The following is a 12,749-nucleotide window of genomic DNA, read 5'->3' as shown; positions in this document are numbered from 1 at the left end:
ATCAAATAATTGACAACTGCCAACAACAATAACAACAACAAATATTTTGAAGCAAAGTTTTTGCTCGTGCAGCTGTTTGCAGTAAGAAAACATGAGAAACAAAATCTGAATTGCTATTGCGAAAGGCCGAACAGGATTTAAATGTGAGCCGAAGCTGGAGTCGAACCCATTAGCCACAAGCAAACACCTTCGTTGACATGGCTGAACATTTGGGCGAGACATTTGATTTGCCAACTCGCTGACTTGACTGATTTACGATGTCGCAAATATGTTTATCAACTAACTGTATATACATATATATCTCGCAGATGTATATACGAATGTGTGTGCGTGGCAAAAGTTGTATCTATATCGTTAGCCAATTAACTGCTACGCCCAGCTACTCAGCGCTGCGACAGGTGTTTGCTCTATTTCCATTATGTCCTCAAGCAAAAGTCTCTCGGCTACCGCAAATATTAGGCCTAAGCCTAATTTAGTGTGAAGTGTAAGCGTATTCGGGCTTCGCACTTCTGCCTCGCCACGCATTAGATTTTCAATCAATTATCGCTTGAATTATGTTGGCCTGTTTGACCAGCTTAGCTGCTGCTGCTGCTGCTGCTTTAATGTTGGCTTTAAACGCGCTCTGTGGCATTTCAAAATTGATGCGAACTGCATTGTAGCATAAAGTATGAAGTTTACCGTCGTTCCATACAGCTGCACAATTTCGCAATTTAGCATCTGCCTGAACAAGATGCAAATGATGATTCTAATGAGCCTTGCCACTGCGCCTTTCACCTGTCGCACTGCCGGCAATGGACACAAACCACATAGAGTCAAATGACGATTGCCACAGCTGAACTCTATGCTTATTTAGTCACGCAAACGAAGAATATTCAGACTGACATGGACACACATACAGCTACGCCTATGGAAACTTATACGGCTATAGAAAAACTAGAGTGAACGACAGCGACATCTATCCTTCTATAGGATTTGGTAGACTAATTGCCTACCCACAGAGTGCGCGGCGAGACTGTTCTCCTATGCCCTGTTGGCATAGCACACAAATTGTGGGTATCTCTGACCCCATAAACTAAAGTGTACTGAACTCTAAATGCATATTGGTATATCAGCTCGTATGTATATATCCTATATATGTAGTCCTATATTCACTGCTACTTTCTTTTTGCATTATATACTATTTTATTGCTATTTTCTTTTTCCGGAAATTTATAAGTATCGATTTTCCTTTTACAGTTGTATACTTAAAGCTCTCTCAAAGTAATCTAAAATCCACTTCAAACTGTTGAAGTGTGTTGAGCTTATTGGGTATCTGTCGGTCGAGCAATTGACACTCCTTTGTTCTTTTGATTTGGCCACATCAAGTTTCGTTTTGGGTTATTGAGTTCGACGATTGTGTCCCTTGTGGCTAGACAGACTCGCTCTGTTATGTTGTGATACGCTGTTTATTTGGGCTAATGTGTCTGGCAAATGCAGAGCTTATTAGCTTAATTAAGATACTTGTGGTTGAATTGATTTCTAATTTAATTCTCTTCTCCTCCCCCTCTTATTCTTTTTGCAGAGCAGCATGCTTTAAGTGGCCAGCCGAGATAGAGTTTAGCAATGCAGGAGACAAACATGGCCCAGAGACAGCTGGACGAGAGCGTTTCGCTGAATGAGACGCTGCTCAAGGACTTGGAGATAACGCGTGGCGACATTCAGGATTTCGTAAAGCTGCTCTTCGACTTCCAGAAGAAGAATCAAACGCAACAGGACGAATGCCAAGGCTACTGTCAGGGCGAAATCTACACCTGGCTGCGTGCGTACAATGGCATCCACGGCTACGTCTCGCTATTGGTGAGTAATCCCAGTCCCAGTCCCAGTCCCAGCCCCAATCCCAGTCCCACTCCCAGTCCCAGTCCCACTGCAGTTCCCTCTCATTAGCAACAACAAACAAGACTGGGAACTAATTATCTTGGTGTCGCCCTGTCGCGTTACACAACATTTTTCATTTGGAATACCTCTCCCCCTTTACGATCCGTCACAATGTCAACCCTTTTAAACTGCTAGCCGAGAAGGTCCTTTTTCTTTGTTCGCCGTTGATGAATTCGCGCACCTTTGAACTTATCCAAATTTCCATTTATTTTTTGGTCTGACCACAAAAAGAGATTAAATGAATTTCTTTCTGTTTACATAATTCATAAGATGTTTTAAAAAATATTTTTTGTTTACATCTCCTAGACAAAAAGCCAACGGCATGAAGACAATGCTAAATTGGTAGTTAAGAAAGGCTTTGAAGCAATGAGTTAGAAAAGTTCACATTCAAGTTGCCGGAGAGAATCCCATTTGGCACGCCTTAATGGGGTGATTTATAGGTCTATCTCTGGAGCAGGATAATAGCTAAATTCTAGCTATATTCTGGCTTCTAGGCTCTAGACTCTAGCTATATAGTTGTTGAAGCTATAAAGATTATCCAAATATTCCAGAATTCTAAATAGTCATCGATTTATCTCTTTCTTAACTGTTCTTACTATTCAACGTCATAATCATATTCATATTTTGCAAGTCTCTAATTTAATTCAATTAGATATCTAAAATTTCATTAGTCTTCTTCATCTTTTATTATAAATTTGAGAGTGCACAATTTCATCAAGATACACAAAGAAAAGGCTCAAGGTTTCTGCTTCTGATAAGTTGAAAAACAAAGAGGAAATCAAATGACTGCTCAGTGTGCCGAGAGTGCCGAATTAGAAAGTGAACTGAAGCAAAATGATATGTTGGTCAAACAGGAATTAATAATTACATCAAATCATTTTCGTAATAATTTACATTGCAATAAAACTTTTAGCTTGTACGTTTCTTTCATTGTCCATCCATCCATCTATCTATCTATCTCTCTCTCTCTTTTTCTGACGCTCGCTTATTCCCCTTTGCTCAAATGTGTGAGCGAGTAAAGTGTGATATTTATTATTTGGTCAAGTCATGTGTGAATCTGCATTTGAATAAAATGTTTGAGAAACTTTACACTGAAAGGGTTCAAGCTTTTAAGGAAATAGAGGTTCCGTGTGTGCGTGTGTGAGTGAATACATATATATTGTGGTCTACTTTGCTTGTGGTGTAGTTGGTGTGAGGTTTCTATTACTGTGTTCAGACAGACATGGCCATGCATGGCTTTGTTTTGACACTGGTTCATGGTTATTATTATGCCCTATACTCTATGGAAGATGTGCAAACAATGTAGGTACATGTGGCCAATCACTTACAATGGAATCTGTCTGTATAAACGTGTGAAGCACAAGCTCGAGAAAGACTCTCTCTTTCAGTTCAGGAAGTTTCCATAATTATTCTTTGCAGGGTATCGTTCCACTCATCATGCTCAAGCACCGTTTGCTTGGGCTTCCGCCTTGATTTACGTTAGGCAGTGGGATCGCATAATTATTATTTACAGGACATCTTTCCGACCATTATCCCCAGCTACCGCTTGCTTGCCTAATAGTTTTTTATTTTCTATTTTCTATCTCCTTTTTTACCATCCTTGGATTTTCCCGCTGCGTAAAGATTTGCATATTCGGGACAATAGCCAACATACTAAACATAATGGTGTTGACCAGAAAGGAAATGGCCAAGGCGCCCATTAACAACATATTGAAATGGCTGGCAGTTGCTGATATGTTTGTGATGCTCGAGTACATACCCTATACGACATATCAATACATCTATATGAAGCCAGGTGGGTGAAACAAGTTTTTGAATAAATTTAAAGAAATATTTGATTGTCTTTTAAAATCTTTTTAAAAATCTCAAAATTGATTTACATTTTTCTTCAAATCTAATCATATTTTTCTTTTATTTAACTATGTCTTTATTAACTATCTAACACTTTTACAGGCGAGAAGGATTTGAGTTACGCATGGGCTGTTTATTTGCTGGTCCACATGCACTTCACACAGATTCTGCACACGATTTCGATTGGCTTGACTGTTACCCTGGCTGTTTGGCGCTACGTGGCCATCAGGTGAGTGTCAAGTGTAGCGTTGATAATGTTTGGCCCCAGCACCTCGTCCCCACCCTGAACTCCTGCTGAATCCGGCTAACTGAATAATATGACGGAAAATGTGGCTTCTCTTTCTCTCTTTCTCTGTTTTCTGTCTTTGGTTCTGTTCTGTTCTGTTCTGTTCTGTTTTTCTGCTTTATAGCAAACTATTTCCATCTCTAATCCACAGACATCCGAATGGCAGCTGCGCCAATTTTCTGCTCGCACATTCCAGGGAGGCGATTCTCTTCCCCTTTATCGTCTCGCCCATTCTCTGTTTGCCCACGTACTTTGTGTTCAAGGTGCGCGAGACACACGAGATGGACACCAAAGAGCACGAGGCCATGTATCATGTGTACTTCGACACGGACTCTATGCTATTTAGGTGAGTTGAGCTGAATTGGTTCAGAGTGACCAGCAGATACCCTTCTAAATTTCTCTCTTTGTTCTTGTAGATTCAACTTTTGGATACATTCCGTGATAATTAAGCTGCTTCCCTGCTTCATTCTAACCGTTATCAGTCTGGTTCTGATGCACGTTCTGTGCGAAGCTTCGCGAAGGCGTCTCAAGCTGAAGGACTACGACAATCCCACCAAATACGCCATTCAGCTAAATCTTAATGAATCAAAGTCTAGGCGGTACGTAAAATAATTTATTAATATTTCATCAATTTACATCAAATGTTCATTTTTATATAAATTCCTCTTCTCAGTTCAATCTGAACATCATCATTTAATTTCTCTTCATCATATGATGCCGATTTCAGTTTCAAAACCGAACATCACCTTTCATCAAAGTTTTAATTTCTGTTTTCCATTTTCCATTTCTGAATTGGATTGCCTGGATTTGCTCTTCATGCATCTCATTCCTTCGCTTCATCCATTTGAATACAATTGTTGACTGTCATCCTTACCTGTTTTTATGCTTTGTTTAACCTGATATGGGTTCTGCAATTGGGATGGAATTCGTCACTTTTCGTTCCTCTTTTGCCCTTTGGGCCAAGTATGCTTGTTTGATTTACCTTTACCTTTACCATTTCTTCAAATTCCATTTATATTTCGCTGTTTCACGGCTTAAGTTCAGCCTTGGGTTTGCCTCAGTTAAGTTCCATTCCACTGTTTCACATTCATCATTGTTTATATGTTTTCAGTAATTTTACCAATTTCTATTTGCTTTCCACTGTCTCATATTCATTTTTAGTGTCATCCCTACTCGCTGCTTCTCTTCGTTTGCTTAATATATTTGTATGTATTTCGTTGATTTTCATTTCATTGCACTGTTTCGTCTTTAAATAACTCTCTTCGTTGTTTCATTTTACTTGTTTCACGCTACTGAATGCATTTGCTCCATTCTGTGTTTCGCTCTCCTTCTAATCGTTTTACTTCTCTCTGTCTGACTTGTGTTTCCCCTCTCTGCAGACCTCCGCGCTGTGATCGTCGCAATGATCGAACCACTCTCCTCCTGGTGGCTGTGCTGATACTCTTCCTGGTCACGGAGTTTCCGCAGGGTCTGCTGGGCCTGTTGTCTGGCGTGCTGGAGAAGTGTTTCTTCGCCCATTGCTATCCGCCCTTCGGGGAGCTGATGGATCTGCTGGCACTCATCAATGCGGCTGTGGGCTTCGTCCTCTACGGACTCATGTCCAAACAGTTTCGCACCACGTTCCGGTCTCTGTTCTTCAAGCGTCACTTCGGCAGCAGCGAGATGACGCGCCTCACTCGAGTGACCACCACCTGTGTCTAGAAGCGACTGAACAGACGCAGGTCGAGAAGAAGTCAGACATAGATGATGACAGATCGATTGATGATGATCGATCGATTGCTTCGATTGAGATTTCGAATTGAATTTGGTTATGGGGGCATCTCAAAGATGCGCTTTGAAGTGAGCTTTGAAAAAGCTCAGCTGAAACTGTGAGCCAGGGCGTTTAGGGTATACCAAAACTAGGAGAAACCGTCGAGTCGAGTCGACCCGCCGCGTTGCATATTTTGTAGGGCATTAAGTGTCATTTCCATTTAGCAGACACATAAAACGAGTTTTGAAACGAATTTTTTAATACAGCTTGAAATTAGATGTATTATCGATATATATCGATTTATTGATATATATTCATATAAATAATTATTAATTTACTAAACTGAACTATTCATGATTCTGAGATAAGAAACGCCAGCGTTTATTAGCTCTTAAGAATTATATACGATTTTTTATGCATACATTAAAAATAAATTTAATAAATATGTATAAAATAAATATGTATAAAATACGAAATTAAGAAATGGAATTTGACGAAGCGAGAATTTGTAAGGAGATAAATAAAAAAACAAAATTATTCAACACTAATTATTAAATAGGATTTAAAGTTGAGTTTAAAATTATAAACTAAAAATATGATAAAAAAAAAAAAAAAACAAAATGAAAAAAAAAAAAAAAAAGAAACTGGTCAAAGAGAACAAAGCAGCAAATGAGCCCCTTGAGCTGTTTTGTTCTCTTCTTCCATATGAACTTTATAAACAGAATTAAGTACACACAATTCATTAATATTATGATACCAACATATGAATATGTAAATATATATGTATACTATATAGATATATTAAGTAGATGTAATTTAAATGTAGCTTTAAGGTCGCGTGGCTAATGTATTTGCATTGGCTTCAAATCTCACGCATTTGTTTTCACGCTTTTTGATTTCAATTTTGAACAAGTTTCAAATAAATGTTCGATGTGAGTTAATTATTTCAGCTCTCTCTCTCTCTCTCTCTTTCTTTGTCTCTTTGTTGTTTATCTCTTTTCAATTGCCAGTGCTGACCACAGCATTCACTTCTAGCGGTAGTTCATCCTGCAACACATCCCGGTTGGCTGCATCCGCCTCTCCTGCTCGCATGGAGTCGTCGCCATCGCCTAGTATACCCTGGCTGTGCGTCGAGATGCGCAGCAGCGACTTTAGCTTTGTGGCCTGGAATTTATACTGAACAAGCAGTGGGACTTATATATTGATGGAATTGCAATAAAGCCTTATACGAATTGAACGATTACAAACAATCCCTAAGGGTGTTTCTCCCTCTCTCTGTCTCTGGTGTCTAAAGATAGAAAATGATTTGGTATTGCAATTTCATCTTTAAAGATCGCAATCTATGCTTCACATACTTTCTGCTCGACCCCATCTATAATATATTAATAATATACCTCATCCTACTTTTAAAAATTTCCCTAATTTACCTGATTATTTATCCAATCTGTTAAGCCAATTAAATGTTTTATTCTCGTTCCGATAAAATTTCCAACTTTCACTTCGATTTAATTAATTTTTAGGACTGTTTTGTATATGACGGTAGAAAAGCTACAGAAATATTTGTGTCTTGAGTTCTAAAAAAAGGATGAAGAATTGGAGGGAGTAGAAACAAGTTGTGGTATATGAAGGAGGAGGAAGAGGGAGAGAAGGTAAGCGAGAATGTAACTTAAGGGTAATAATATGAAGGTGGTAAGATAACAGAGCTGTGGTGGTAAGAAGAGGTGTAGTGAGAAGGGGGGGAGGAGGATGGGAAAGGTGAGAGGAGGATGTGAAAGTGGATGACGATGTGGAGGAAGGCGATAAAAGAGGATCAGGGTAGGAATCAAACAAAATGTGCTAATCAAATGACCTGGCCAGGAGCCATTGGGCACGCTGGTAGAGCACGCGACTTACTTCAGTGGGCAGCAATAAATCCTGAGCGTGACTCATGAAGCGGTTGTAGTGCTCTGTGGCCAAGGCCAGACGCCCGGTCTCAAAGCAGAAGAGCGCAAAGTTGAGGAACACCAGCGGATGTCGCATATTGCCGCTGGCCAGGCTGCAGGCACGCTCGAGAGCCACAAACGCATTCTCCATGTCGTCCAGCTTGCGCAGGCACACTAAGAGAAAGTGTGAGAGAGAGAGAGGGTATTCCCATTTCATTGACTGACTTTCTGTTGAGCACTTACAGCCCAGGAGCATATAGCACTCGGCATTGTCCTTGCGTAGGTTGATGGCTGCGGCCAAAGTGTGAAAGGCGCTCGCATATTGTTCGGCTGTTTGACGGTCGAGGAGTCACGTCAACATTAAATATTAAATACAAAGCAATAACAAAAAGATACTGCTAGACAACAACAACAAGGAGGCGGGGAAGGAGAAAGGAGAACGGGAACAACAATGAGCATAAAAAGTGCAAATATTTCAAGGACCTGTCAATTGTTTTTTATGTTTCTCGTTTCCTTTATTTTTGCGTTGTTTTTGACATTTATGAAAGGTCCCAAAGGCTCATTATTTTTGTTAGGCTGTTGCTTTTATTGAGTGGGCTTGTTTCCTATGGATGCGAGGGTCTCGGCCGCGCAGGAAGGCAGAAGAGCAGCCAAGACTTGGTGGCTGTCCAAATATAATCAATATGAGTATTACACTAATTGTAATTTGAAGGTCAAATTCCATAAAAAAACCTACAATTTTCTGCCTAAAAGCTAAGGAAGGACGCCTGCATGGAAGGACGGAAAGAAACCTTTCAATGCAAATGTATAAATAATTATTTTGTGTATAAATATAATATTAAGTGTAATGTGAAGTCTATGTTTGGAAGAAGACCTACAGACCAATATAGGTCAATAGGAAATTAATACAAATTGTATTGTATTGAGTATTGAGGACTAACTTTGTATAGGCGGAGAGTGGACGGGAAACTCTGAAATCCGGGCTCTGTTTGCGGAAGGAAGACGGTGCTGTAATTATTGTATCATAATTGTGATGTTAATAGAGCTTGAGTTTGTAAGGGGAGAATAGGAAAATCTTGGGCCCAGTTGACTGTCTTTTCCGTACCTCTTTAGATTTTAGGAAGTATTACATAAAAGGAAGGAAGTAAGTATTAGAAGAGGTAGTCCTCTATGGTCGATTGCCTTAATCATTTGTACGGTTTACATTTTAAACATTTATTTACAGGGTATTTCAATAGTCAACTACCCTTCGTAGGCAATACTCACAGGCAATGTATATGAGGCTTAGATTGTAGAGCGCATTGTAGTTGAGGGGTGAGAGCCAAATCGATTTGCGTAAAGATGAAATCGCCTAGGGAAAAAATCAAGTCACTCTCCCTCTCTCTATCTCTGTCTCTTTGTCTATTTGAGTCAGTTTCTCTGCTTACCACAATGAACTTTTGCTTTTTGAAGAAGCACAGACCAATGTTGTTCCAGAGCTCCGCAATTTCCGGCTCGGCATCTGCGATTTGGCTGTATTTGCTTAAGGCGCCGTCTACATCGTTGCGCGACTGTCAAAGGTGTCGCAAATCGTTCAAGAAATTTGAGCGAGCAGGTGTTGCCAATCAACTGCTCACCTGTAAAATGGCGCCCAGGGCCAGCAATCCTTTCGGCTCGCAGTTTCCTGCGAAATTCACAATTTCAGCCAAGCGATCAAACGCCCTTTGCGTTTCATTGATTTTCAAGTAGAGCACACTGATTTCTGTCAGCACTTCCACATTCTCCGGCGTGAGACTGAGATGGAAATGAGAATGAGAAATATGAACTAAATAGACTCGAGACTTGTACTAACTGCAGACAGGCCTCGAGCACATCGATGGCCTTCTGGTACTCCTTCTCCTTGCGGTAGAGCTCGGCCAGTCGAATGTAGCTCTCCTGTTTCTTGCCCGTTTGCACGGCCCGCTCGAAGTACTCTCGCGCCTCCTTCTGCTGCTGTCGCGCTGCCTCCAGTTGGGGCTGTGTGGCGGCCGAGCGATAGAGCAGCTCGCCCAGGTAATGAAAGATCTCGTGATCCGGTCGAGGACTCTGCTGTTCGGCATCCCGAAATACGCTGAGTGCTTGATTGTAGCGACCCATCAGGTAGCTGGACAGAGAGAGAGAGAGAGAGAGAGAGAGAGAGAGAGAGAGAGATAGAGAATGTTTTCTTATAACTTGGACCCAATGATACAAATGTGATAAAAGACGTGATCTAAAAGTAGTGGAAAGAAGAGCGGAAGTAACCTATATACTCTTCAGGAACATCTCGCATAAATGGAGGATGCTTAAGCATGGAACATCTTCTTTCCACATTATTCTATTTGCTCTCAGCCCAAGTCTACACTGAAACTGAATGCATAGCCATGTTGGCCAGTGTGGTTGACCTACAGAGTCCTTCCGATTTCCTTAAAGTTCTCAATATTTTTGGAGTTCAGCTCGGCTGCCCTTTGAAGGTTGCGCAGCGCCTCGATGTGATTGCCAGCTTCGCGGTCAATTAGGCCCTGGGGTGGATCAACGTGAGTGAATAGTTCAATATAATTTCGGTCGAAGTCAGGCACTCACCTGCACGAAGTACAGGTACTCCGCATTCAAATGACGATTCAGCTCACGCGCGATGAGTCGGCGGCATCTGTCGAATTGGCGGCGTGTGAAATAAATGTGGAGCAGCCAATCGATGTTTGCGTCTGTTGGCATTTTGGGCGCTAATTGAAGATTGTCGTCAACAGACTGTCCACTCCCCCTCTCTCTCTCTGTTTCTATCACCCTCACCTGGTTTTACTACCTGCAGCGAGGGCAGTTCTATGAGAGCGCCGTTACAATTGATTTGCTCACTGCCCGCTTCGTACATCTGACTTCAGTTTGGCTGGGCTCCAAAAACAGAGTTTTATCTGATTAACGCTCATGTGTTGTGCCTCTTCCAGGTTGCCATGGCTTCGTCTAGGGTTGCCACCCTTGGATAAAAACAAAGCTGTAAACTCCAGTGAGGTCTACAGAAAAAGCTAACTTTTTGTTGTCCCCCTTTGTTGGTTGCCATGGTTCACTCTAGGGTTGCCACCACTTGCTCAACTCAAATTTTAGGGCTGTCATCTATGTTGAAAACAATGCATAACAATTTTTGCCTTGGCTCCGTTTATCTTTAAGGCTTTTCATAGCCATTTCTGACTTTGATTTGTCATCGAATTCACCTGACAAATTAATTAATGCACGTGTTTTTGTGTCTTTGAGCCCGATCAGTTGTAAAAAAGTCTCGAAAAGGCCTTTTCAGCCAAATGTCCGAATTTTTAATTAGTGTTGAGCCAAAAAGCGCCGATGCCAATTGAAATGCAATAAAATCAACGACAAATCTGACAGACAAGGCAAAATATTTCACGAATCAATTGCAATTGACCAAGCAGCGAAAATAAGTTTGGTATATGTGTGTCTGAATGACTCGCAGATACCCTGGAAACAGCATAGGAATAATAATAGAAAATAGAAAATTTGATATACGATAACTGCATAAATTCATTAGACTACTTAAGTCATGTATACCCCATATTTTTAGTTTTGTAGGATATTAATTGCCGACAAAACAAACAAATTAAATCGAGTTTTCTTGTAGCCAGCCAAATAGGAAATGTTGCTCTACCTCTACCGCTCTCCCCCGAAGCTCCCACCTGTCTCTGCACATTTACAGTCTCTGCTGCAGATGGGATTGATAGAGGCCCTCTTCTGCTCTCTCCTTCCTCTCACGCATTCTACTTCTACATCTGTTGTCTCTATGCATATTCTTATATGTGAAATCCCTTTCTTCTCCCTTATACTGGGCTACGTATTCCACTCTGCTCTCTCCTAGACGCCTCTCATTCGACTGCTTCTCTCCGTCCGTCCGTCTTCTATTCCCCCCTGTCCCCATCCTCTTCCCCTTCCCATACATCTGCTGAGGTGTATAATTACTCAATTTCCAACTGACACGCCTCACGCAGGTGAGAAACTCGTCTTGTTTGCGCTCCATTTGCGGCTGCCGCCATTTGATCGTGATCTACATTCACAATAAACAATTCACAATTATCAATTCACAATGACCAAAACCGAAGCGTAAATCCATTAATGCACTTTATATATATTTCGCACAAGATCACAAAACTCGGCTTGGACTCGATTGCGGCCAGCATCAAAGTGTTTTGGCTTCTTTTTTAGCTTTTAGTTGTAAAAGCCAATAACAAATTTCACAATTTAAATTTCGAAATGGCAAATGCGAAATGAGTTGTTTCTTTTAACGGGAATCATACAAGACAGTCAAAAAGTAATGAATAGATGACAGAACAGATGCCCTTTATATATGTAACGTATATATACCCTGCATATATATGCTCTATCTTATATGTATAATTTGCTAAATTTTTTATAAAAGTAATATTACATAAATGAATTGAAACTATTTTATGTTTTAGCGTGTATTTACTGTATAGAAATAGAGCAGACCTCAGTGCTTCTCAAACTGTGTCATAGCCAAGACATAAACCTTGAAGCGAATTAATGGCTGGCCAAGACATAAACCTTGAAACGAATTAATGGTTGCACTGCTTGCTGGTTGTGTAACTTGACTAAGACATATTCAGCCAAATAGCTGACATTCTGAATTGGTTGCCGTCTCGGCTAACTAGCGCCATCTATGTTTGGATTGAGCGTGTGCTTTTGTTCATTTGGCGGCAAATTTAAAAATATATAAATATAATTAGCAATAGGTGAATGATATGCAGTTTGAATTCATTCAATTCAAGATCGAACTGAAAGTTATCTGTTTTTGAGCTTACTGTCGCCATCTATGTATGAAGGACTTTCACACATTCGGCGGCAAATTAAAAACTAATTTAAAATTAATTTGGAATAATTACTTAACTAAAAATAAAGTTCTTTCTGCTTGCTTTCTTTACGCTGTGCAATTTTTGAATTGGTCATTTAACGCTTTAATTGTTTTCTGTTCTGTGCCTCTTTGTGTTATTAAATTGTTCCACCAGCAAATGAAAGA

General features: G+C 40.4%; 2 protein-coding genes across 7 annotated transcripts in view; one reads left to right on the top strand and one right to left on the bottom strand.

Annotated features, from left to right (window-relative positions):
• LOC6578272 (G-protein coupled receptor dmsr-1) overlaps positions 1-6,390 on the top strand; it is a 53,521-nt gene extending 47,131 nt beyond the window's left edge. For 2 of the 4 annotated variants that reach the window (XM_032729963.2, XM_044010929.1), the window contains 6 exons: positions 1,562-1,836; positions 3,538-3,709; positions 3,868-3,994; positions 4,176-4,397; positions 4,468-4,650; positions 5,431-6,390. In XM_032729963.2, coding sequence (XP_032585854.1) covers positions 1,603-1,836; positions 3,538-3,709; positions 3,868-3,994; positions 4,176-4,397; positions 4,468-4,650; positions 5,431-5,752 — 1,260 coding nt within the window. In that variant the 5' untranslated portion in view covers positions 1,562-1,602 and the 3' untranslated portion in view covers positions 5,753-6,390. The remainder of the gene's footprint in view (positions 1-1,561; positions 1,837-3,537; positions 3,710-3,867; positions 3,995-4,175; positions 4,398-4,467; positions 4,651-5,430) is intronic. The other 2 variants (XM_032729964.2, XM_015163059.3) reach the window with 2 other exon arrangements.
• Positions 6,391-6,586: 196 nt separating this feature from the next.
• LOC6578271 (Bardet-Biedl syndrome 4 protein homolog) lies at positions 6,587-10,765 on the bottom strand. 3 transcript variants are annotated; one of them, XM_002004151.4, is made up of 10 exons: positions 10,508-10,765; positions 10,301-10,440; positions 10,127-10,239; positions 9,555-9,845; positions 9,340-9,496; positions 9,151-9,273; positions 8,990-9,074; positions 7,967-8,053; positions 7,695-7,897; positions 6,587-6,977 (listed from the first exon to the last, which is right to left on the bottom strand). In XM_002004151.4, exons 1-10 carry the CDS (start codon positions 10,584-10,586, stop codon positions 6,801-6,803), a joined length of 1,455 nt encoding a protein of 484 aa, XP_002004187.1. In that variant the 5' UTR covers positions 10,587-10,765; the 3' UTR covers positions 6,587-6,800. The 3 variants fall into 3 exon arrangements, with proteins under 3 accessions (XP_002004187.1, XP_015018541.1, XP_015018542.1); XM_015163055.3 differs by lacking the exon at positions 7,967-8,053; XM_015163056.3 differs by lacking the exons at positions 7,695-7,897; positions 7,967-8,053 and having other exon boundaries at positions 6,890-6,977; positions 10,508-10,744.
• Positions 10,766-12,749: the final 1,984 nt, after the last annotated feature.

Source organism: Drosophila mojavensis, unplaced genomic scaffold, assembly GCF_018153725.1.
Source record: "Drosophila mojavensis isolate 15081-1352.22 unplaced genomic scaffold, ASM1815372v1 contig_80, whole genome shotgun sequence".
In the NCBI taxonomy this organism is placed as follows: domain Eukaryota; kingdom Metazoa; phylum Arthropoda; class Insecta; order Diptera; family Drosophilidae; genus Drosophila; species Drosophila mojavensis.
This window is presented reverse-complemented; position numbering and strand designations above follow the sequence as displayed.

What these genes read in the sequence shown, in the direction of transcription:
- LOC6578271 (XM_002004151.4), bottom strand. Translation starts at nt 10,586, where the DNA reads ATGTACGAAGCGGGCAGTGAGCAAATCAATTGTAACGGCGCTCTCATA. An exon ending in GTGCTCGAGGCCTGTCTGCA is followed by an intron (nt 9,497 to 9,554) that starts GTTAGTACAAGT and finishes TTTCCATCTCAG; the next exon opens with TCTCACGCCGGAGAATGTGG. An exon ending in AAGCCTCATATACATTGCCT is followed by an intron (nt 8,054 to 8,989) that starts GTGAGTATTGCC and finishes ACCGTCAAACAG; the next exon opens with CCGAACAATATGCGAGCGCC.